Raw genomic sequence first — 23,416 nt, 5'->3', positions numbered from 1 at the left:
TTGAGTTTATCTTTGTGCGTGGTGTTAGAGAATGGTCGACTTTCATTCTTCTGCACGTGGCCGTCCAATTTTCCCAGCACCATTTATTCAAGAGACTGTCTTTTCCATTGCATTTTTTTTCCTGCTTTGTCGAAGATTATTTGACCATAGAGTTGAGGGTCCATATCTGGGCTCTCTATTCTGTCCAGCTGGTCTGTATGTCTGTTTCTGTGGCAGTACCATGCTGTCTTGGTGATCACTGCTTTGTAATATAGCTTGAAATTGGTCAACGTGATGCCCCCAGCTTTGTTTTTCTTTTTCAACATTTCCTTGGCGATATGGGGTCTTTTCTGATTCCATACAAATTTTATGATTGTTTGTTCCAGCACTTTGAAAAATGTCATTGGAATTTTGATCGGGATGGTGTTGAAGGTATAGATTGCCCTGGGTAGCATAGACATTTTAACGATGTTTATTTTTCCAATCCATGAGCATGGAATGTTTTTCCATCTTTTTGTGTCTTCTTCAATTTCTTTTATGGAGTGTTCTGTGGTTCCTAGAGTATAGATCCTTTACCTCTTTGGTTAGGTTTATTCTGAGGTATCTTATGGTTTATGGTGCTATTGTAAATGGAATCGTTTCTCTAATTTCTCTTTCTACAGTTACTGTTAGTCTATAAGAAAGCAGCTGATTCCTGTGCATTGATTTTGTATCCTGCCACATTATTGAGTTGCTGTATGAGTGCTGGTAATTTGGGGTGGAGTCTTTTGGATTTTCTACATAAAGTATCGTGTCATCTGTGAAGAGAGAGAGTTTGACTTCTTCTTTGCCAATTTGAATGCCTTTTATTTCTTTTTGTTGTCTGATTGCTGTTGTTAGGACTTCTACTACTATGTTGAACAATAGTGGCAAGAGTGGGCATCCTTGATGTGTTCCTGATCTTAAGGGAAAGGCTCTCATCTTTTCCCCATTGAGGATGATATTCACTGTGGGTTTTTCATAGATGTGTTTTATGAACTTGAGGAATGTTCCCTCTATCCGCATCCCCAGAAGAGTTTTAATCAGGAAAGGATGCTGTATTTTGTCAAATGCTTTTTCTGCATCAATTGAGAGGACTATATGGTTCTTCTCTCTCCTCTTATTAATGTGTTCTGTCACATTGATTTGCGAATGTTGAACCACCCTTGCATCCTGGGGATAAATCCTACTTGGTCGTGGTGGATGATCTTTTTTAATGTATTGTTGGATCCTATTAACTAGGATTTTGTTGAGGATTTTGGAATCCATATTCATCAGGGATATGGGTCTGAAATTCTCCTTTTTGATGGGGTTGTTGCCTGGTTTGGGGATTAAGGTAATGCTGGCCTCATAGAATAAGTCTAGAACCTTTCCTTCTGTTTCCTTTTTTTGCAACAGCTTCAGGAGAATAGGTATTATTTCTTTCTTGAATGTTTAGTAGAATTCCCCAGGGAATCCATCAGGCCCTGGACTCTTGTTTTTTGGGAGGTTTTTGATCACTGCTTCAATCTCGTTACTGGTTATTGGCCTATTCAGGTTGTCAGTTTCTTCCTGTTCCAGTCTTGGTAGTTTATAGGTTTCCAGGAAGGCATCCATTTCTTCCAGCTTGCTTAATTTATTGGCAATATAGTTGTTGATAATTCTAATAATTGTTTCTATTTCCTTGGTGTTAGTCGTGATCTCTCCCCTTTCATTCATAATTTTATTAATTTGGGTCCTTTCTCTTTTCTTTTGGATAAGTCTGGCCAGTGGTGTATCGATCTTATTAATTCTTTCAAAGAACCAGTTTGGTTCTTGAAGATCTAGTTTCATTGATTTGATCTACCGTGTTTCTGGTTTCTAATTCATTGATCTCTGCTCTAATCTTAATTATTTCTCTTCTAATCTGTTGCTTAGGCATCGTTTGTTGCTTTTTCTCTAGTTCTTTAAAGTATAAAGTTAGTTGGTGAATTCGGGATTTTTCTGTTTTTTTGAGTGAGGCTGGGATGGCTATGTATTTCCCCCTTAGGACCACCTTTGCAGTATCCTATAGGTTTTAGAGTGATGTGTTTTCGTTTTCATTGGTTTCCATGAATTGTTTAAGTTCTTCTTTGATGTCCTGGTTGACCAAACATTCTTGAGCAGAGTGGTATTAGCTTCCAAGTGTTTGAATTTCTGCCAAATTTTTTCTTGTGATTGAGTTCCAGTTTTAAAGCATTGTGGTCTGAGAATATGCAGGGAATCATCTCAGTCATTTGGTATCGGTTGAGACCTGATTTGTGATCCAGTATGTGGTCTGTTTTGTAGAAAGTTCCGTGTGCACTCAAGAAGAATGAGTATTCTGTTGTTTTACGTTGGAATGTTCTGTATATATCTATGAGGTCCATCTGGTCCAGTGTGTCATTCAAAGCTCTTGTTTCTTTGTTGATTTTCTGCTTAGATGATCTGTCCATTGCTGAGAGTGGAGTATTGAGGTCTCCTACAATTAATTATTATTATCAATATGACTCTTTATTTTGGTTAACAGTTGGCTTATGTAGATGGCTGCTCCCATGTTGGGGGCCTACAGTTGTCAGATCTTCTTGTTGGATAAAGATATAGTGTCTGGGACGCCGGGTGGCTCAGTTGTTAAGCATCTGCCTTCGGCTCAGGTCATGATCTCAGGATCCTGGGATTGAGCCCTACATCCGGCTTCCTGCTCGGCAGGAGGCCTGCTTCTCCCTCTCCCACTCCCTCTGCTTGTGTTCCTGCTCTGCTATCTCTCTTTGTCAAATAAATAAATAAAATCTTAAAAAAAAAAGAATGTTATACTGTCCTTCTGTGTCTCTAACTACAGTCTTTAGCTTAAAATCTAATTTGTCTGATATAAGAATTGCTACCCCAGCTTTCTTTTGAGGTCCGCTGGCATGGAAGATGGATCTCCATCCCTTCCCTTTCAGTCTGGATGTATCTTTAGGTTCAAAATGAGTCTCTTGTAGACAGCATATGGATGGTTCCTGTCTTTTTATCCATTCTGCAACCCTGTGCCATTTTACGGGAGCATTTAGGCTGTTCACATTGAGAGTGATTATTGAAAGATACAAATTTACTGTCATCATGTTTCCTGTGAAGTCCTTGTTTCTATAGATTGTCTCTGTAAATTTCTGTTCTGTATCACTCTTGGGGTCTTTCTCCTTATATAGAACCCCTCTTAATATTTCTTGCAGGGTTGGCTTAGTGGTCACATATTCTTTCAGTTTCTGCTGCTCTTGGAAGCTCTGCATCTCTCCATCCATTCTAAATGACAGCCTTGCCAGATAAAGTATCCTTGGTTGCATGTTCTTCTCATTTAGTACCCTGAATATGTCTTGCCAGACCTTTATGGCTTGCCAGGTCTCTGTGGATAGGTGTGACGTTATTCTGATGATGATCCTCCCTCTGTACATAAGGAATCTCTTCCCCCCAACTGCCCTTAAGATGGTTTCCTTGGTTTGAAGATTTGCGAGTTTTACTATTACATGCCAAAGCGTAGGCCTATTTTCCTTGATTTTGGGAGGGGTCTTCTCTGCCTCTAGGACACAAATGTTTGTTTCATCCCCCAGATTAGGGGAGTTCTCAGCTACAGTATACTCAAATATATCTGCTAGTCCTCTCTCTCTCTCTCCATCCCCTCAGGGATCCCAATAATTCTGACATTGGAACGTTTCATGGCATCACTTATTTCTCTGATTCTGTTTTCATGGATTTTGAATTGTTTCTCCCAGGCCTCTTCTTTTTCCCTCTTTTCTATCAATTGGTCTTCTCGATCACTAATTCGTTCTGCCTCGCTTACCCTAGCTGTTAGAGTATCTAGATTGGATTGGATCTCATTGATAGCATTTTTAAGTTCTGCCAGTTCAGCTTTCATTTCTGCCCTTAGAGACTATGTTGCCATTAATCGATTTCTCCATTTTAGCTATTGTCTTCATAACTGCTACCCTGAAGTCCATTTCTGACATCTTGATTATATCTGTATCCGTTTGTAAATCTGCGGCAGAAGTCACAGTATCTGAGTCTTTCCTGTTTTGGGGGTTCCTCCTCCTAGTCATTCTGTTGAGGGGTGGTTGATGGAATGTACAGAATCCAAATTAGTGATCATGACCCAAGCAAGATGTACCTGTTTTTTAGGGACCTTAGGGTTGCTGGCCTCTTGTTATCCCAGCCTGTTTTTTGGGGTGGGGGGGGCCTTGCTGCGCTATTACTCAGGCAACCCTGTGTGGCTAGAGTTGCCCTGCCCCCTGTGGTGGGGGGATGGGCTTAGTGAAAAACGGTTTTTGGGGGCTTTTGTTCTCTGGAGGCTTTCCCTGGTGGCTTTCCGTGTCTCTTCCGAGAGTCAGAGCAGAAAAGATCGTTTCCAACCCTCTGCCTCAGAGCAGAGAGATCGCAGTCTGTTCTTCAGTGAGCTCTCCAGGCCACACTATCTCAGTTTCTGTCTGTGCTGCTATAAACTGCAGCATCCTGGGTTGTGTGCCCCCCAGCAGGGCTCCCAGTCCTCGCCTCCAGGTTGGGGCTCAAGGGGGCACGTCTCTGCCTTTTGTTTCTAAAATCAGCAGCCGCCCCCAGTTTACGCGCGCGGCCCTGCTGCTCCAGGTTTCAGTCTGGGGGGCTGCCCTAAAGTCCTTTCCCCGCCACTACAGGTCTGCGAATCTGTGCCCTGTCCCCAGTGTGGGAGGCTGTCACTTACCGGCAGTGCTGGATCCCCACAGCTCCCTCCCCCTTTCGTTTATCATCTGATAGCTGCCTGGGGAATCACAGCTCCCTGCTTCATACCTTGAAACTAACCGCCTGAGATACACTGTTTGTAGAGATCTAGAGATATCGTCTTACATCTCAGGCTGATTTCCTGGGTGTTCAGAGTGGTCTGGTAGATATCCAGCTCATTTCAGGGGACCAGTTGGAATAGGGTCCCCTACTCCTCCGCCATCTTTTCTCTATTTTACATTTTTAAAAAAGATTACTAAATAAAAATATACAATGGTTGGGTGCCTTTTGAAATTAAGTATTTGTAATTATATAGGCTATTCTCTTTTCATCTCATTTGAAATATTTAAATCATAAACATGACTTAATTTGCTAATCTGTAAGGTATGTTCTGTATTTAAAACTAAACAAGAAATAGTCACACCTAGGATTCAGTAGTATTTTACTAAAAATAAGTCATCCCAGTGGGGGAAAAGTATTTTTGGACAGTGCTAGTAGATAGATGTGGAGGGAATCTTAATTTTAGAAAACTATTTTAAAAGCGCTTGGATTTTTAAGGTTAGAAGGTTTTAGACATGGGGGAGGGGCAGAGGGAGAGAGAGAGAGTGCCTCCTAAATAAATGCTTAATAATAAGTTAGGAAATCTCTAAATTGTATTTTTCAACACTTAAAAACCCACAATCCCTCTTGTTAACTGTGGAAATCTCACATATTTTCTTCTTTAATATTGTTTATTGATTATGTGAAAATAAATCTGGGAAGATGGAATAGCTGTACTTTTCCTATTCGTTCACACTAAGCACAGCTGAAAAACTTGGACATTATGTACAAAACAAATGTAGGAAAATTCTGGGAGATGGAAAGAAGAAGGCAGATTGGCTAGGTAGCTCAGGACCTGAAAAATGTGTTCCCTTTTTTGCCTCATATATCCCAAAAACAGAGCTGACAAAGCCAACAACCTAGAATCACAAATGGGTACAGACAAAAAGGGCTCCAACAAAATCCTGTTCTCTGGCCAAAGAACCACAAAAGAGACAGGTTAGCAAGATAGAGACTTTTAGAAGATAACTTTCTACCACAGCCAAATATTGCAGAAAAAACTGTGGCCCCACCTTGAATCACACCAGCAGAGGCCTAGACTTCCACCCTTACCAGGCTGTAATGAGGTGCCCCAACTCTTTCCTGGGGTGGTGTCAGAGAAGCCTTAAATAGGGATTTGGGACTTTTATCCCCACTGGCTGTTAGTGAGGTCCCATCCCTGCTCTATGAGGGAAGACCACATAGGACACAATAATGAGGCACTCCTAACCTTCCCAGCCAGGGAGTTATCAGTAGAGGTATAATGGGGAGCTGGAAGTTCCACCTTTGCCCAACGGTAATGAGGAGTCCCCTCCTCAGGTGTCATTAAAGTCCAAGTTGAGGTCTGAACTTCCACCCCACCTGGCAGTAATGAGTAGGTGCTTCACTCCCCTCGTTCTGCCAAGCTACAGCAGAGGAATCCATCTAAAAGAAAAGGTTTGAAGAAGATCCAGTGTTTCATTATACCCCAAATGCCCAGTTTTCAGATGAAAATCTCTCATCATACCAGGGACCGAGATGATGTGAAACTGATGAAATGAGAATCAAATAGACGCCAACAAAATGATTACAGAAATATTAGAATTATCTGACAAAAGATTTTAAAGCGGCCACTATGCAAAGGCTTCAATGAGTAATTATGAACATGCTTGAAATAAATGAAAAGTAGTCTCAGCAATGAAGTAGAAATACAGAAATAGAATATACAGAAGAACCAAATGGGAATTTTAAAACTGAAAATTAGAATAAAATTTACAAAACTCAGTGAATGGGCTCAACAGCAGAGTAGAGGGGACAGAGGAAAGAATCAGTCACCCTGAAGCTAGAACAATAAAAATTAGACATTCTGAACAAAAGGAAATAAATTGAAAAAATGAACGAGCCTAAGGGTTATAACAGAATATCTAACGTTGATATGATTAGGGTTCCAGAAAAAGAGGAGAGGGAGGGTGGAGCTAAAAAAGTACCCAAAAGATACAGTGGTCCATGAAATCCCCAAATTTGACAAAAGACCAACCTCCCGATTAAGAAGTGGAACATACCCTAAACAGAATAAACTCAAAGAAATCCTGCCTGAACACATCATAGTCAAACTTGTGGAAACCAAAGACTAAACAAAAAAATTCTTGAAATCCCCTTACCAGTAGGAGTGAAACAGTTCAAATGACAGTGCGTTTCTCATCAGAAAGCAGAGAATCCAGAAGAAACTGGCACATTTTCCAAGTGCTGAATGGAAAGAACTGTCAACCCAGAATCCAGTATCCAGTAAAAATGTCTTTCAAGAATAAAGGAGAAATCAGTACATTCTCAGATAAAGGAAAATTAAGAGAATTTGTTGCCAGCAGACCTACCCTAGAAGAATGTCTAAGAGATACTCGCTAAACAGAAAGGAAACGATAAAAGGAAAAATCTTGGAACATCAGATCATAGTAAACAAATTTATGGGTAAATGCAGTAGACTTCTCATCTTATGCCTTCCAAATTATGCTTGGCAGTTGGAGCAAAAATTATAATATTGTTTGATGTGTCTCTAAATGTAGGTATACATGTGAGGCAATTTATAATATAAATGGGAGGGTAGAGGGACATAAAGGCAGGTAAGATTTCTATACTTCATTTGAACTGGTAAAATGATACCAATGTGTTACGTTATGTTTATATAATATTTAGAGTAACCACTAAAAAAGCTGTTCAGAGGGATAAACTGGAAAACACTGTAGATAAAATAGAATTCTAAAAAGCTTTCCAGTTACCCACAAGAAGGCAGGAAAAAGAAAGCAGAGAAACTAAAACAGAAGAAGAAAACAAAAAATAAAATTATAGACCTAACATGTCAATCATCACATTAAATTAAAATATTCTAATATACCAAGAAAAAGACAGTTATTGGCTCTGTGTATTATAAAGCATAACGCAACTATATACTGTCTATAAGAAACTCACTTCATGTGTAAGAATATCGGCAAATAGCTTATATAGGTAAGTAACAGATTGGAAGCAGTATGTGTTAGCCTGATACCAAAACCACTCAAAGACAGTACAAAACAAAGGACTATAAACAAATATCCCTCATGAATATACAGTTGACCTTTGAAGACACAGGTTTGTATTTGGTAAATACAATATTGAAATGTATTTTCTCTTCCTTATGATTTTCTTAACATTTCCTTTTCTCTAGTTTTACTATAAGACTACAGTATATAATACATATAACATACAAAATATGTTTAGTCAACTGTTTGTGTTATTGCCAAAGCTTCCAGTGAAAATAGTAGGCTATTAGTAGTTAAATTTTTGGGGAGTCAAGTTATATGCAGGTTTTTGATTGCAAGGGGTTGGTACCCCTAACCCCTGTTACTCAAGGGTCAACTGTACACTTAAAAATTTTTAACAAAATACTAACAAATAGAAATCATCATTACATAAAAGGAATTATGCACTATGACCAAATTGGGTTTATTACAGGAATGCAAGGCTGATTTAAATATTCAAAATTATTCAGTGTAATCTACCATATTAACAAGAAAAATCTCATGATTATATCAATGCAGAAAAAAGCATTTGATAAAGATCAGTATCCATTTATGGTAAAACTTTCAGAAAAATAGGAATAGAGGAGAATTTCCTGAACTTTATAAAGAGCATTTCTAAAACCTTCAACTAACATCATACTTTATGGTGAAAGACTGATTTCCCCCTAAGGTCAAGAACAAGATTGGGGCGCCTGGGTGGCTCAGTTGTTAAGCGTCTGCCTTTGTCTCGGGTCATGATCCTGGGTTCCTGGGATCGAGCCCCACGTCGAGCCCCACGTCGAGCTCCCTGCTCAGCGGGAAGCCTGCTTCTCCCTCTCCCTCACTTGTGTTCCCTCTCTCACTGTGTCTCTCTCTGTCAAATAAATAAATAACATCTTTAAAAAAAACAAACAAACAAGGCAAGGATATCCCTTTTACTGTTCCTATTCAACTTAGTGCTGCAAGTCCCGACCACACAGAGACTCTAAATGCTGGAAGTTCTAGCTAGTGAAATAAAGCAAGAAAAGGAAGTTAAAAGGCGTATAGTTCAGAAAGGAAAAAATAATAAAATTGTCCCTATTTGTGGTTGACATGATTGTCTGTATCCCAAGGGATCTACAAAATAAACTCCTAGAACTAATAAATGAGTTTAGCAAGTCACAGGATATTTTATTTTATTTCTCTATACTTGGCAATAAACATGTGAACACCAGAATTACTACAATATTACTTACAGCTGCTCAAAAAAAATCAGAATACTTAGGTATAAATCTAACCAGACATGTAAAGTTACTTGTATACTGAAAATTTTTTAAAATGTCAATGAAAGAAATCAAAGATGATCTACATAAATGGAGAGACATGCTGTGTTCATGAAATGGAAGACTCAACATAGTGCCCCAATTGTTACACAAATTTGACGCAATTAAATAAAAATTCCGGTAAGATTTGTTTGTATAGCCAAGATTATTCTAAAATTTATATGGAAAGGCAATAGATCAAGAATGGCTAAAACAGTTTTGAAAAAAAAAAAATCATCCTGTGCAATTTTAAGACCTGCCATGTAGCTACAGTAATCAAGAATGTGTGGTATTGGAGGAACGAATTCCTAGATCACTGGAACAAAATAGAGAACCCAGCAATAGAATCACACAGATATATGCCTACTGACTTACAGAAGTACAAATATAGTTCAGTGGAAGAGAAACAGCCTTTTCAACAAATGATGTTGGCACATTTGGACCTGCATAAGCAAAAAAATAATAAATAAACCTCTACTCAAACCTCACACTGTATAAAAAAGTTAACTCAAAATGATTCACAGACTTAAATGTAAAACTATAAAACTTTTAGGAAAAAACAAATCATCAGAATCTGGGGCTATACAAAGAAACTTGACATGAAATGTATGATCCATGAAGGTAAAAACTAATCAATTAGACTTCATCAAAATGAAAAACTTTTGTCCAATGAGAGACTCTGTTAATTAGGATGAAAAGACAAACTGCAGACTGGGATAAAATATTTGCTAACCATATATCCCAGTAAAGGACTAATTTCCAGAATGTATGAAGAATTTTTCAGAACTAACAGTGAAAAAGTCAAACAACCCAGTTAGAAAAATGGGTTAAAGAGATATTTCACCAAAAAGATATAAAAATGGCAGATAAGCACATGAAAAGCTGTTCAACATCATTAGTCATTAGGGAAATGCAAATTACTATAAAATTCATTCAAACTTACTATATATTTGAAAATTTCCATAATAAAATTCAAGAAAAAATAGATTGTTCATATCTACAGTAGCAGCACATCACCATTACATCTCTTTTTTTTAAACATCTTTATGGTATGTATCATAAATACATGTGTTAAATAATATTTTGAAAAAAAAAAAAAAACACTCCAGAAGCCCACGCATAGGTATTTATCCAAGTGAAATGAACTATGTTCACACAAAAACCTGTGTGCAAATGTTTATAATGGCTTTATTCACAGTCCTCAAATTTGGAAACAACCCTAATCCTTTAGCTGGAGATTGGTAAATAAACTGTGATACATCCTATAATAGAATACTAGTTAACATTAAAAAGGAACAAACTCCTGATACACCCAAGAGCGTGAGTGAATGTCAAATGCATTGTCTAAGTGAAAGAAGCCAGACTTAAAAGACTGCGTCAGTTTGATTCCATTTATAAGACATTCCTGCAAAGCAAAAAATATAGGGGTAGAGATTAGTGTTTGTTAGGGGCTGGGACTGGGAACACAGGATATTTCAGGGCTTGATAGAACTGTTCTGTGTCTTGATTTTCATGCTGACAAAACAGTGTATGTTAATCAAAAATCAGAGAACTCTGCCCCAAAGAGGGTGAATTTTACTATATGTAAATTGTATCTTTATTTTTAATAATGAAAAAATGTGGCTATTGCTGAGGGAGAAAAAGCATCTTAACTAAAAACAAGGCAAATTACAGATAATTTTAGAAAATACTTTTCCAATGACCTGCCTTCTCTCCCACCAATACCCACCCTTTACCATATACTTTGTCCTCCCAGTTATAAATCTTCTCTAATGTCTTGATACAAAATTCATGCATACTTGAGATGAAAAAAACAGATCAGCAGGGTTAGTTAGTTTACTACAGCATAAAATTAAACTCTGAAGTTATGTTTAATTGTTTTTCAAGTTAAAATTGGGCACCATTCAGAAAATGAATTACAGTGGTTAAGTTGGGAAAGACATGGCCATTTATATGAAAAAGTATTTCGCTGAAAGCCAACAGTATAGGAGGGGTGCTAAAAAAAATGTATCTTAGCCTTTAGAAAGGTAAATAAGGAGAAAAGTAATGTTTATACTCTGAGCTTTGTTAGATCACAGCTGGAAGATCTTACATTGTTCTGTTAAGGTACCTCCAGAGACTTGGTAGCTGCCTGTCAGTTTGTGAGGGGCTGCTATGTGGAGGAGGTGGTAGATTTTACTTTGTGTTGCTCTGAAGATATAACTGTGATAGATGTTATAAGGAAGTAGATATAGATAGGTTTTCTAACAACCTACAAAGTACAGACTTTGTAACAACTAGATCAGTACAACAATGAAATGGAACTACCTCCAGAGTATTAAGCACTGTGCTTTGATATGTGTTTAGAGGCACATAATCTTCATTCTTTGGACTCTGGGACCCTTTAGATTGTTTGATTTTTATTTTCTATCTCATTTTAAGATTTTAGTTTACTGTTTTTATGTATCATTCCAAGTGTTTTCTTCAGGCTAAGCATCCTCACGCTTCTTTATCTGATGTAGCTCTTAGAACTTCAAGTCGTTCTGGGTTCTTATCTCTCTAGTTATCAATGGCCCTGTTAATGGGGTAGTATCATCATGAACTATTTTCTAGTTTATCCATGCATTGGCAGGTGGTACTGCTGTCTTTTGTATCTGAATATCTAGATCCACTCCTATAACTTAGATTCTCATTTTCCACAATTTTACTGAAGTACTTGTAAATTGTCTATTTAATGCCTGTCTGTAGAAGACTGAGACTAGCACCTTGAATAGTGCATAGTAGGCGTATTTGAATGAATGAATTTCACTCTCTGTTGCATGTTTTCACAAAGATAACAGTGGTTCACATTTAGATTACTTGAAACATGCAAACTTTCTAACTGATTTTTTTTTTTTTTTTGTACAGGAATTTCGGCAGAAAGTAATGTTAGGAACTCCATTCCTAGTTATTTGGCTGGTTGGGTTTATAGCAGACCTAAATATTGATTCTTGGCTCATTAAAGGGCTAATGTATGGTGGCGTTTGGGCTACAGTACAATTTCTTTCAAAGTAAGTATGTTGTTTTTAACCATATTTTTAACTGCATGAAAGGATATAATTTGGACCCTGCTATGTAAAATTAATGTTTTGTATGTTTAGAACACTGCCTTTAGGTAATATGTTTCATTTTAATTTAATGTTAAAGAATTTTGGCAGACTTATATCTGAAATCTTTTAAGTTTTTTAATGTTGAAATTCTTTTTTTTCTTTTTCTTTTTTTATTAAAATTCAGTTAGCCGACATATAGTACATCATTAGTTTCAGATGTAGAGTTCAGTAATACATCAGTTGCATTTAACACCCAGTGCTCATCACATCACGTGCCCTCCTTAATGCCCATCAGGCAATTACCCCATCCTCCCCCACTTCCCCTCCAGCAATCCCAAGTCAAACAGAGAAAGACAATTATCATGTGGTTTCACTCATATGTGGAATATAAGAAACAGCACAGAGAATCATAGGGGAAGGGAGGGAAAACCGAATAGGAAGAAATCAGAGAGGGAGACAAACCATGAGAGACCCATAACTATAGGAAACAAACTGAAATGTTGAAATTCCCCAGGTACTTTCATTGACCAAAGTCTAACATAATTTTTAAGGCTAAAATACAATTTTAAAACATTTCAGTAGAAGTAGACTTGAGTTCGTTCAACTCTAACTGCCATATACATATTATTTATTTCTAGGTAATTATAATGGTTGAGGTTACCTTTCCATAGGAATTATATTTTCTTTGGTCATAAATAATGTGCAAGAAAGAGGTTTGATTTTAGTACTACGGTAGAGAGAGTCTGAACATATGCAGTAAGGCTCAGCCTTTGTATTTTCTCCTCCCTCATTTTTCTTTAAAACACTGTGATCTTTCCCTTTCTTCCTATCCTTAGATCTCATTTAAGTTGCCCATTCAGCAAACCTAGGCAGTTGTCTATGATCTAGAACTTTCCACGTAATCTCCATTTCTTTATACTTTGTTTTCACGTGAATTGTGAAAAAGGAGTTGTGAAAATAATTCACAGAGATGAGGATGACTGGTAATACACTAATATGTTAACTGTCAGGAAGAGGCTTAATTCTAGGTAATGAATCTCATTGTAGTGTTTCTAGGAGCTCCAAGGGATCCCATAAATAGGAAGACTTCCTACTTAGTCTACATGGATAGGTGATCCTGCTTATGTTTAATAAAATTCATTAATACATATTTTTCCCCCAGTTCTAAATTCTGTACATCATGACCTTCAGTTCTATTACACTGGCCAATTCATTCTATTTGAAAGCTGTACTAAAAGCTTAATAAGAGTGTGTAGGTAAGGAGAAATAATGAAACATAAAAACTTGAGGATTGCTTTGACTTGTTTGTCAAAATTATAATGAGTCTTTGGTGAATAATATGCTGAGTGATAGAGTTACTAAATATACTAAAGCGAATTATTGATTTAAGAGTATAGGAATAGACTGAAATTCTGAGGTTGAAAAGTACATAGAATAGAATAGAATTCCATTTCTCGGCAGATTAGGAGCTTCAGAATCTTGCTGACTGATTCAGCTGTGCCCTCATTTGTTATTGATTACCATGAAAAATGGTCTTGGTATTTAAGCATCCTGGATTTCTGGATTTTGGTTAAACCAGAGTTTACTATATGGAATGTGTATAATTTTCATTTAAGTAATTGTTCATTTTTATAAAGAAATATAGAGCTCAAATTTTATAAAAACTTGTATTTTGCAGATCCTTTTTTGATCATTCAATGCATAGTGCATTGCCCCTTGGAATATATTTGGCAACCAAATTCTGGATGTATGTAACGTGGTTCTTCTGGTTTTGGAATGATATCCTTTGGTTATAAAGGTCGTATCTAAAGCAATTTTTGTTTGTTATTTAAATGAATGTTTTATACTGATTTAACATTAGGACTGAACTACTTATGATTTGCTGCAGTAAAACAGTATTTCTAGGAAAATACTAATTGTGAACCAAAGTAAATATTGTTTTAAAATGTTTCATATTTAATCGTTTGCTTTTGAAAGCTGCTTTTAATGACTACATCAGTAATAATAATAGTAGCTATTATTTATTGAGTGTTTAAAGGGCATTTTCGTAAATACTCATTTGTACTCATTTAGTACACATTCTATATATTAATATTTTTGTCTCCACATTTTATAGATGAGAAAATTTAGGCTTAAATAGGCTAAGCTGTTATCCTTGCCCAAGGCCACATAGCTAGTCTCTGGTAAGGTTGGGATAGAAACACACACTAGTCTGATTCAACAACACCTATTCGAAACCTTTTTTACTAAACTATGATTTTCATGTTTTAGTATCAAACTATTTTCTCTAAATACTTTCTTAATATCACAACCTTTTATTTTGTTGTGGTTGGTAACAGTTAATTTTCTCTTTTGCATCATGAAAAGCATGCAGTACTGTATCTTCAAATATTTGCTCATTATTTCAGTGTAGTATGCTTTTAAAAAGTAATAATTTGAAATTGTAAACGTGTGTGTGCATGTGTGTATCAAAGAAATAAGACCAATGTCAACTTTTGATATTTTTATGTAGAAGAAGCTCTATCAGTAACAGTCTGTTTTATTAAAATAAAGGCACATGTTTCACAAATGTCTGTTAATAAATCATTTTTTAAAACATTACCATAAAAAATATGATAGGTTTTAAATGGAATGCAGTTTTTGTTGACTTATGACTGTTCTGAACAATTTTTTTTTTTTAAAGATTTTATTTATTTGACAGAGAGAGACACAGTGAGAGAGGGAACACAAGCAGGGGGAGTGGGAGAGGGAGAAGCAGGCTTTCCGTGGAGCAGGGAGCCTGATGTGGGGCTCGATCCCAGGACCCTGGGATCATGACCTGAGCCGAAGGCAGACGCTTAACGACTGAGCCACCCAGGCGCCCCTGTTCTGAACAATTTTAATTAATACCTAGTTTCACTTCACAGTCTTGCATGTTATAGCACTGTGTTCTTTTTATTGTCTTGTGTTTTAAACAAAAAGTATTGAAAAACAAAATGCTTATTTTGAGACTGAGGCACAGAATTGTGGCTATACCTGTCATTCTTACATTTTTATGTCATTATATGATTACTTTCAGAAAGTATAGTGCTTAAAAAATATTTCCTTAGCATAAGTTTCTTTTGAAATATTTCGTTGTGGCAGTTTTTGCTAGCTCATTCTGCCTTGTACTAAACTTTGACATAAAAATTGTTCTTCAAGGGTTTATTAAACATTAGAATTTGTCTTATTGGAACATTTAGTCTAGGTAAAACAGATCTGCTTATTTTTGTTACCTCATCTATTTTAAATTTATAAAAAGCACTGACCTCTGAAATGACATTAGTATTCCAGACATATTTTCTCATTTTGTTTCCTAAATTGGACAGTAAATTTTATATCATGAAAAAAGTCAGATTCGTATCTCAAAATAATTTTAGACTGTTGCTGTTCTCTTAATCTATTGTGCATTTAAGTGGAGAAAAGTAGGAAAATTAGTAAATTACAAATAATGAAAACATGCCAGAGAGTTTTTATGTAGTCTGACTTGAATTTTTTCCTTTTCTTTCTTCCTTATTTGGAGATAGAATAAAATAGCTATGCAAGTTTCCAAAGCGAGTTGAGAATGTAAGAAGTAGATTTTGAAAGGAAGGTCAGCACAATCAAGCAATTTAACTTGCCCTATTTGAATAATTATGCCATTAGAATAGATTGGCATATAGTTCATTTTTTAGATGCACTGAACAAATTGTATGTATTTAATTTTTCAAATAAAAATTGTATGAGAATACAAAGTTTTTATACTTGTCTGTAAAGGAGTGATGATCATAGTACTGTCTCACAGAATTCTTGAGAAGATGAATGTAATAAAACTTAGGACACACCTGACGTAAAAAATGTTAAATAAGTGTGTGTTACTATCTTATCCATGACTTTTGGGATCATTGTGTCCACATAGGCTTTAAGTGTGCATTTACGATTTCTTTTATTTGAATGTTTGTGTATGTGTGTATGCTGCTCATGGAATGTGGAATGAAATCACAAATAACTTTAAATTCTGATAATAAAAAAAAAGCTTTACGCTTTTCTATGTTATAAAAGAACCAGATCTCTATGCCGTATGTGATTTTAGAACTATATTTTTTTGTTTTTCAGTATTAAACTTTGAGGCCAGAGATAAGAGCTCAGGAAACCTATATAGGAAGGGAACAGAAAGAGCCCAGAATAATTTATAATGGAAGCACAAAGGATGTTAGACAGGAAAGAGTCAGAAGGTTCATGATATAAGATAAGGGAGTTAAAAATGGCAGCTCTTCTCAGGGACTCTCTCTCTTGTTGACCTCATCCTCTTTGCTGTTGATTCTACCACTTTCCTCATGCGACTCATGACTACATATGTAATTAAAACTGATTAGACCAGTTGTGAAAAATAGAGTTACAGTCAATTTTCATTATATGTGGTAATTATGTTCTATGAAGTTGCTGCAAACATTGAATTAGCAAATACTAAACCTGTTGCTCCTAGGAGAAAAAGAAATGCAAACCTCTGGTCATAACATTTTTGTGAGCCAATCAGTACATAACCGTGGTTTTATATGTGTTTCTGTATAAATATCAGATTTAATATTTATCATTGATTGATTGACATTGAATTCACAGCCAGCTTGCATTATAACCCGTGCCTGAACAAAGCGTATCTAACACACCTATTTTCTCTGTAAGGCACATCACAGCCCTCTTGTGTTAGGAACATTAAGATAACACTTCAGCACTACCCTAGGAGACCATTTTAAATAGCAAAATTGCCAACAAAAAGCACAAATAGGCAAAAAGTGTGGCACAGAAGAGACCATGAAAAGATACTCGTTTACAGTATGAGAGCTAGAACAAGTAGGCAGACTTCTCTTGTTCAGCTCGGCTGGCATTGTGTACCTAGGGTGACTCATAGTTTTTGCTACTTTGCATATATCCATGGATGACTGTAAAAGCACTGTGAGTATTGATTTTGGGGTTACAAATAAATTTTAGCAAGTAGGCATGAGGATCAATTGTATAAACTTTATTTTAGTTTCTCATAATAGGATACCCAACTTACGTGTTTTGTGGTGTAATGAATTTTATATTGATATAAATTATTTGTCCTAACAAGTAAGTTCTTATTCTTTTCTACTGTTCATTAATTATCATTTTGTATATACCTTACATTTATTCAGTGCTTTTTGGTTTATAGTTCTTTCAGATCTCTTGTTTGACTTGGTTCTCAAAGCAGTTCTTTGAGATTAGAAAAACAAACCACATAAATCCTAATCCTGTTCTCTGACTGATGGAAATGTTGAGGTTCAGAGAAGTTGTATGTCTTGCCCAAAGTCACATAGATAGGTAATTATCAAGAGTCTTGCCCAGCTTTTTGATCTGATAACAGTGTATCTTCAAATGTCTTATTTTATACTCTGAACATAATTTTAAGTTTTTAAACCTTCCTGAAAAGCAACATGTAGAAAAAGCTTTAAAAATACCCTGAGTCATTCATAAGTAAATCATCAGAGATAAGATCTAAAATTTATTTACAAAGTTGTTTGCCATAGTACTATTTATAGTAGGGAAAAAGTGGAAACAACCTGAGTATCCATCCTGAATGGGGAATAGTTGTTACCAATTAGCTATGTGTAGTATGGGATAAAATAGCCATTACAGTGCTTTTCTAAGACTTAATGTGGGCTTATACTTAAGATGTAATAAGTGAAAAAATATGTCAGGCTATTAGAAATTTTATGTCTAAAAATAAATTAGTTTTCAGTCAGGTTTTAAGTTAAATTAAGCTTAAACTAAAGATGGATATAAAGAACTTCTGGAAGCTGGGATGATTATGTATATAAAAATGAAGACATTGCTAAATTATCATTTTCACCATCTTTTCCTATACATTTTCCTCTTAAGCATTTTTTTCCTGCCGTTTACTGTTAGGACTTTTTCAGTTTGGGGGGGTTTTTTTGGTATCTTTTCCAGTTTTCTTATAATATTCTCTAAGCTTTTTAATACCTGTCTTCAGGTGTCCAGTCACTACGTCTGTGAATTCTGAAAATATTGTTGTAAATATTCTTGTATATCATTTGTGTGTGTGTGTGTGTGTGTGTGCGCGTGCATGTGTGTGTGTGTGCGCGTGCATGTGCAGGTGTTTCTGAAGTCATTAAAGATAATCTCTAATTTATTTCTTAATGTGTATTTCAGTACTGTGTATAATGAATGATGTGAGGGCCAGCGTGTGTCTATCTTCCTTTTTGCTTATTAGGGAACTCATTGCTCCAGTATACCCTTTCTTCACTCAGTTGCAGTATCAACCTTGATATTTATCAGTTTTCCTGTACTCTATTCAGTTTATTGATCTCTGCTGTCTCAGTACTATTTTATTACTATAGCTTTCTCCTTCCTTCCTCACTTCTTAATTTCCTAGCTTCCTTCCTCTCTCCCTTCCTCCTTTTCTTCTAGTACAGATAACAGTGTTATGTCAGTTGTAGGTGTACAAATGATGCAGTGATTCTGTATATTACACAGTGCTCCCCATAGGTGTATTCTTCATCCCTTTCTCCTATTTCACCCATCCTCCTCCCCCGCCCCACCTCCCCCCTAAAGCTTTAGTCTTCAATCATGATATCTGGTAGGCCAAGTTTCCCAGCTTCTTTGTTTCTCAGGAATATTTTAGCTTTTTTGGCACTTTGTTCTTTTCAGATTTTTTGGAATTAGCTTTTTAAGTTCTGTGAAAAGCCTGATGCAATTTTGATTGAAATTCTATTTAAGTTGAAGAATAATTTGATGTTTAGATCTTTGCCAGTACAAAGTAACATAGACTGGTTAGCTTACACAAAGAAATTGACTTTCTCACAGTTCTGGATAAGGATGCCGGCATGATAACGTTCAGGCGAGGATTCTTTTCCTCTCCTGTAGCCACCTCCTCCCTGTGTCCCACATAGCAGGGGGAGAGAGTGAGATTTCTTTCTTCCTCTTAAATCTTACACAGTCACAATCCTGTTGGATTAGGGTCCTACCCTTATGACCTCATTTAACCTTAATTACCACCTAGAGACTCCATTTCCAGAAATAGTCACATTAGAGGTTAGAGCTTCGTATGAATTTGGGTGGGGGGGTTAGGGAGTGGGACATGATTCAGTCCACAGCAGAGGGCCAGGTGGGACTGATGAGAATTCTGACTTTATCTTCTCATCTGCATTTTCCATACTGTTCGTACAAGTGGAGGTGGGATTAACAACTACCCCAGGCAGCTTGCCTTACCAGAGTTGTCTTTTCTTGACCTCCAGTTGAACTTTATGGTATAGTGTGGCTTGTCCCCTTTCTGAAGTTGTTGCTGGTATTTTGCAGACAGTTGATTCATTTGATTTGCTATTTTTGTTTTGTTTTTTTGGGTATTGTGGTTAAGTTAGAGCTGCAGTTCACAGCAAGGATCAAAATAACATCCAAGTAGATTAAAGAGTTAAATGTAAAAAAGGATTCCATAAACATTTAAATGAAAACATTGATGACACATACTTCTTCTTTATCTAATTGGAGGACTATTTAAACATAAAAACAAATACAAATTAAGACAATAAAATAAGGTTTCTTTTGCTTCTAAAATTGACAACTCTTCTTTGCTCAAAGCTGATGAAAATGTAGTAGTCAAGCAATATGTGATGTTAGTGGGATTTTAAATTGGTGTATCTTTCTGGAAATAATCTGACAGTACAAAAATATACATCAAGCCTTAAGTATGGTCATACCCAAAGATGTTGTTCTCATAATATCTAAGGACCCAGTATCTTCTGCTGAGTGCATTGGAGAGGCAGGATAGCACAGGTAAAAAGAGCCTGGATTTTAATAGCTGCTCTACCTTTAATTTAGTCTGCAACTTTGGACTATTTAGTTAACTTCTGTCTCAGGTTTGTCATCTGTAACATGGGGATAAGAGTTTTTGTGCAGATTAAATGGCATATAGTTGATTAATAGGTGTTGTTTTACTGATGTTCATAAAAACACTATGATCTCAATTATTAAAAATGCAGAATACCAAGTATAAAAGAAATTGTCCCTGGGTTGTGGAGGTATTGTTTTTGCCTTTATACTTTTTAGTGTTTTCTGATTTATAGGGGGGAAAAAAGGTTGTTTTAAACCTTTACAAAAAACAACCATGCCATTTGTGGAGAGTTTGTAAATTTTTGTTTGTAAATTTAAAAAATTAACTGGTGTGACCTATTAATAAAGCTAAGTTCAAATTACCATTTAAAGATATCTAATCTCTTTACCTTTAAAGATCAAGGAAAGAAATTCTGTAAATTCATCGGATATTTAGTTGTTGAATATCCTATGCCTTTTAAATCTGTAGTCATTTCTTGAGCTGCTGTTTAGCCCCCTTGCAAATTTAATCCGGGCTTTAAGAACCTGAGCTATTTACATGTTAGCACCTTTTCAAACTTAGAGTGTATAAAGGTCCTGCTCCTGAAAAATACCAGAGTTCAGGATTCTTTGCATGTACATTTTACCCAGCTTTATTCTCAAGAGATTTTTAGCTGTTGATAATTGTACCTGCATAAAGTCTTGAAAATAGTATTTGAGTATTTCAGATATTTTGTGCCTCAGAAATGTGTTGCTCTAGCAACATTATTTTTCTTAGTGTTAAGTAGTTTTTGATTCCTCATTTATATTTATAAAACCTAGTACATTTCTTATATTTTCATTAGGTAGAAAAAATGTTAACATAGAAACTTCTGTTTAAAGCAAGTTTATGAATACTTTTCTAAAATTAGGGTCAATTTGAATGTATCCAAAAAGGCAATGGAGAGAATTTAAAAGCAGTCTTTTTTAAATACCTAGGTGTGGTATCTTAAGTGGTGGATATATAAAGACTTTAATGCATATAGATAAAGTAATATGTTAATAACTTTGAACATGAGAAGTCCCTTCATTTTTGATCAGAAGAAATAATGATCATTTAAAAATAATGTATTCACTGAATTTTTAATGCATTACTGACTTTTTTAAAGTGTCAGAAAGCTTATCCTACATGATTTAAAGTTTGTAAAGAAATCACATTTTTACTTTCTATATTCAGTTATGAATATTTAGAAGCATATTTATTTTGATGTAATAATAGATAAATCAACTTGTATTTTTTTCTTGGTGTTCCCGTGTGTGTGTGTGTGTGTGTGTGTCTGTGTGTGTGATAAAATTTTACAGATTATAAGTTTACCTATGATAGTAACTCATTTATCATTGCTTCTTTAGATTCCTTAACTTCAGGCACATCTCAACTTTTTATTTATCCATCTTCCATTCCTTGCCAATAGTGTTGCACTTTTCTACAATTTTGGAAAATCTTGGAAATCAGATCCAGGGATTATTAAAGCTACAGAAGAACAAAAGAAAAAGGTAGCAAGATAGAATCTAACTAGTTATATGTGTTTAATTGCCAAATTATCAGTATTTATACCAGATATTAGAGTACAAAGAAAGAAACTATCTTTTAGAACATAAAGAAGTTTCAAACCAAATTGAGATTATGCATAGTTGTTGCTCACCCTTGGTACTCCTGAATGCCTATCCTTACACTTTCATGACATTTTAAAATTTCATGTTTCTCTCCTGTATAAGAACTGTGATTGCTTTGAGGGATGAGTACAGCATTTTAAACATCTATGAAAACCCTCAGCAAATAATATGAATTCAGTAAGTGTTTATTAAATGACTGGAAGGTCAGTAAACTGGTTGATAGTTCAGATATTATGTTTCAATAACATATATTTATGTGTGTGTTCAATAACAAATATATGTGTGTGTGTATATATATGTAAAATCCAGGGCCTCCCTTATCTAAAGCCCAGGTACTTTAGGAAACGAAATTTACAACCCTAAGGTGTCCTATAAGTAGAGAATTAGATTAGACTGGAGGCAGTTAAACTATGTTAAGATCTATTTTATCCAGTCTCCGAAAACAAAACAAATCCTGATGAATTATTACTGTCCACAATAAACTAAAACAGTAGCAAATTCTTAGGGTCTAATTCCCCCTTTTCTAGCCCGCATAGAGATTGCTATCCTTATGTTTACCGTATTCTTCAGACATTACTACTAATTGGTTTGCTAGGTTTTCTTAGTCATAATCCAGTTCGGAAGATTAAGTTCATTACTGAACTTAAGTTTATTTTCATGTCTTAGTCATCAAAACCTATACAGACCAGTTCTTAGGGTAGGTAACTTAGTTTTATTTTCAGAGGAGTATTCCCCTAAGTTTAGAGTTGCATTTTCATATACCCAAGAAATAAAATTTCTATATTCATATTATAATAAAATAGCAGAAGTAACTAAAAGATTTTATTCTGAGCAGAAAACATTGGTTAATTAAAAATGAACATCATGTTTATTGATTCATATTGATGGCACTATAGTTGGTGAACATTGTTCAGTTTTGAATAAAATATATATATATATTTTTAATTCACAGACAATAGTTGAACTTGCAGAGACAGGAAGTCTGGACCTCAGTATATTCTGCAGTACCTGTTTGGTAGTATTTTTTTTCTTTATTCTACCCTCTCTCCTCTTCGCATAGCAGTGGCATAGCATAGAAGGGGTGGGGAACAAGAACACTTTCTTCTGCTGAGCACATTTCATGCCCTCCCCACCCCCCCACCCCCCGGCGACATTCCTTTTAGACCATAGTGTAAGGAGAAAGATGGTAAAGAGATGTCTCCTCCCAATGTGCTTGTTCCCCCGATGGTGGACCTTGACTGTACTTCTGATTCAACGTACCATTCTTTCGTATTCATCCTTAATCTCTTTTTCTTTTTTAATATAACTCAACAAAGAAAAAACTAAGTAATAAAATATTTAAAAATCAAAGGTTCATTATGCTTCCCTAATATTGTTTTCCTAGGCATTTTAAGAAAAAATTTATTCTTATATTTAGAGGTCACATTGGGAAAATCTGTTAGCTAACTTAAGACAGCATGGCCTCTAAAATGGTTCGGTTTGAGTAGTTACCTCTTTGTCTTAGAGGATTTATGGAACTTTGAGCACTATTATATCATTGATATTAAAAGTTGTCATCTTCAGGACATAAAAAAGGTATAAATGAAATTAAATAGCATTTACTTATGGAATCAGGTATAGTAATACATTATTTGTGTTATTATAGATAGCAAATTTCTACAGAATAATACTGTTTTGTGTTTTAATTATTTTCTGCTAATTTTTATAATTAGTTCTTGAAAAAATATATAGGTCGCCACAGTGTTAAACCATGTTTTCCTACATGGAA

The 23,416-nt window shown here is 35.5% G+C and overlaps 1 protein-coding gene across 2 annotated transcripts in view; it reads left to right on the top strand.

The window, feature by feature from the left end:
* Positions 1–23,416, top strand: part of ZDHHC17 (zDHHC palmitoyltransferase 17) — a 92,672-nt gene that overhangs the window by 57,034 nt on the left and 12,222 nt on the right. For both annotated transcript variants that reach the window (XM_073900625.1, XM_073900626.1), the window contains exons 9-12: positions 11,972–12,114; positions 13,832–13,934; positions 21,406–21,528; positions 22,601–22,663. In XM_073900625.1, coding sequence (XP_073756726.1) covers positions 11,972–12,114; positions 13,832–13,934; positions 21,406–21,528; positions 22,601–22,663 — 432 coding nt within the window. The remainder of the gene's footprint in view (positions 1–11,971; positions 12,115–13,831; positions 13,935–21,405; positions 21,529–22,600; positions 22,664–23,416) is intronic.

This window comes from Callorhinus ursinus, unplaced genomic scaffold (assembly GCF_003265705.2).
Source record: "Callorhinus ursinus isolate GAN/ISIS: 27379988/994484 unplaced genomic scaffold, GSC_fseal_2.0 scaffold14, whole genome shotgun sequence".
Taxonomy (NCBI): Eukaryota; Metazoa; Chordata; class Mammalia; order Carnivora; family Otariidae; genus Callorhinus; species Callorhinus ursinus.
Note: the sequence above shows the minus strand (reverse complement) of the source record. Positions and strands in the feature narration are given on the sequence as shown.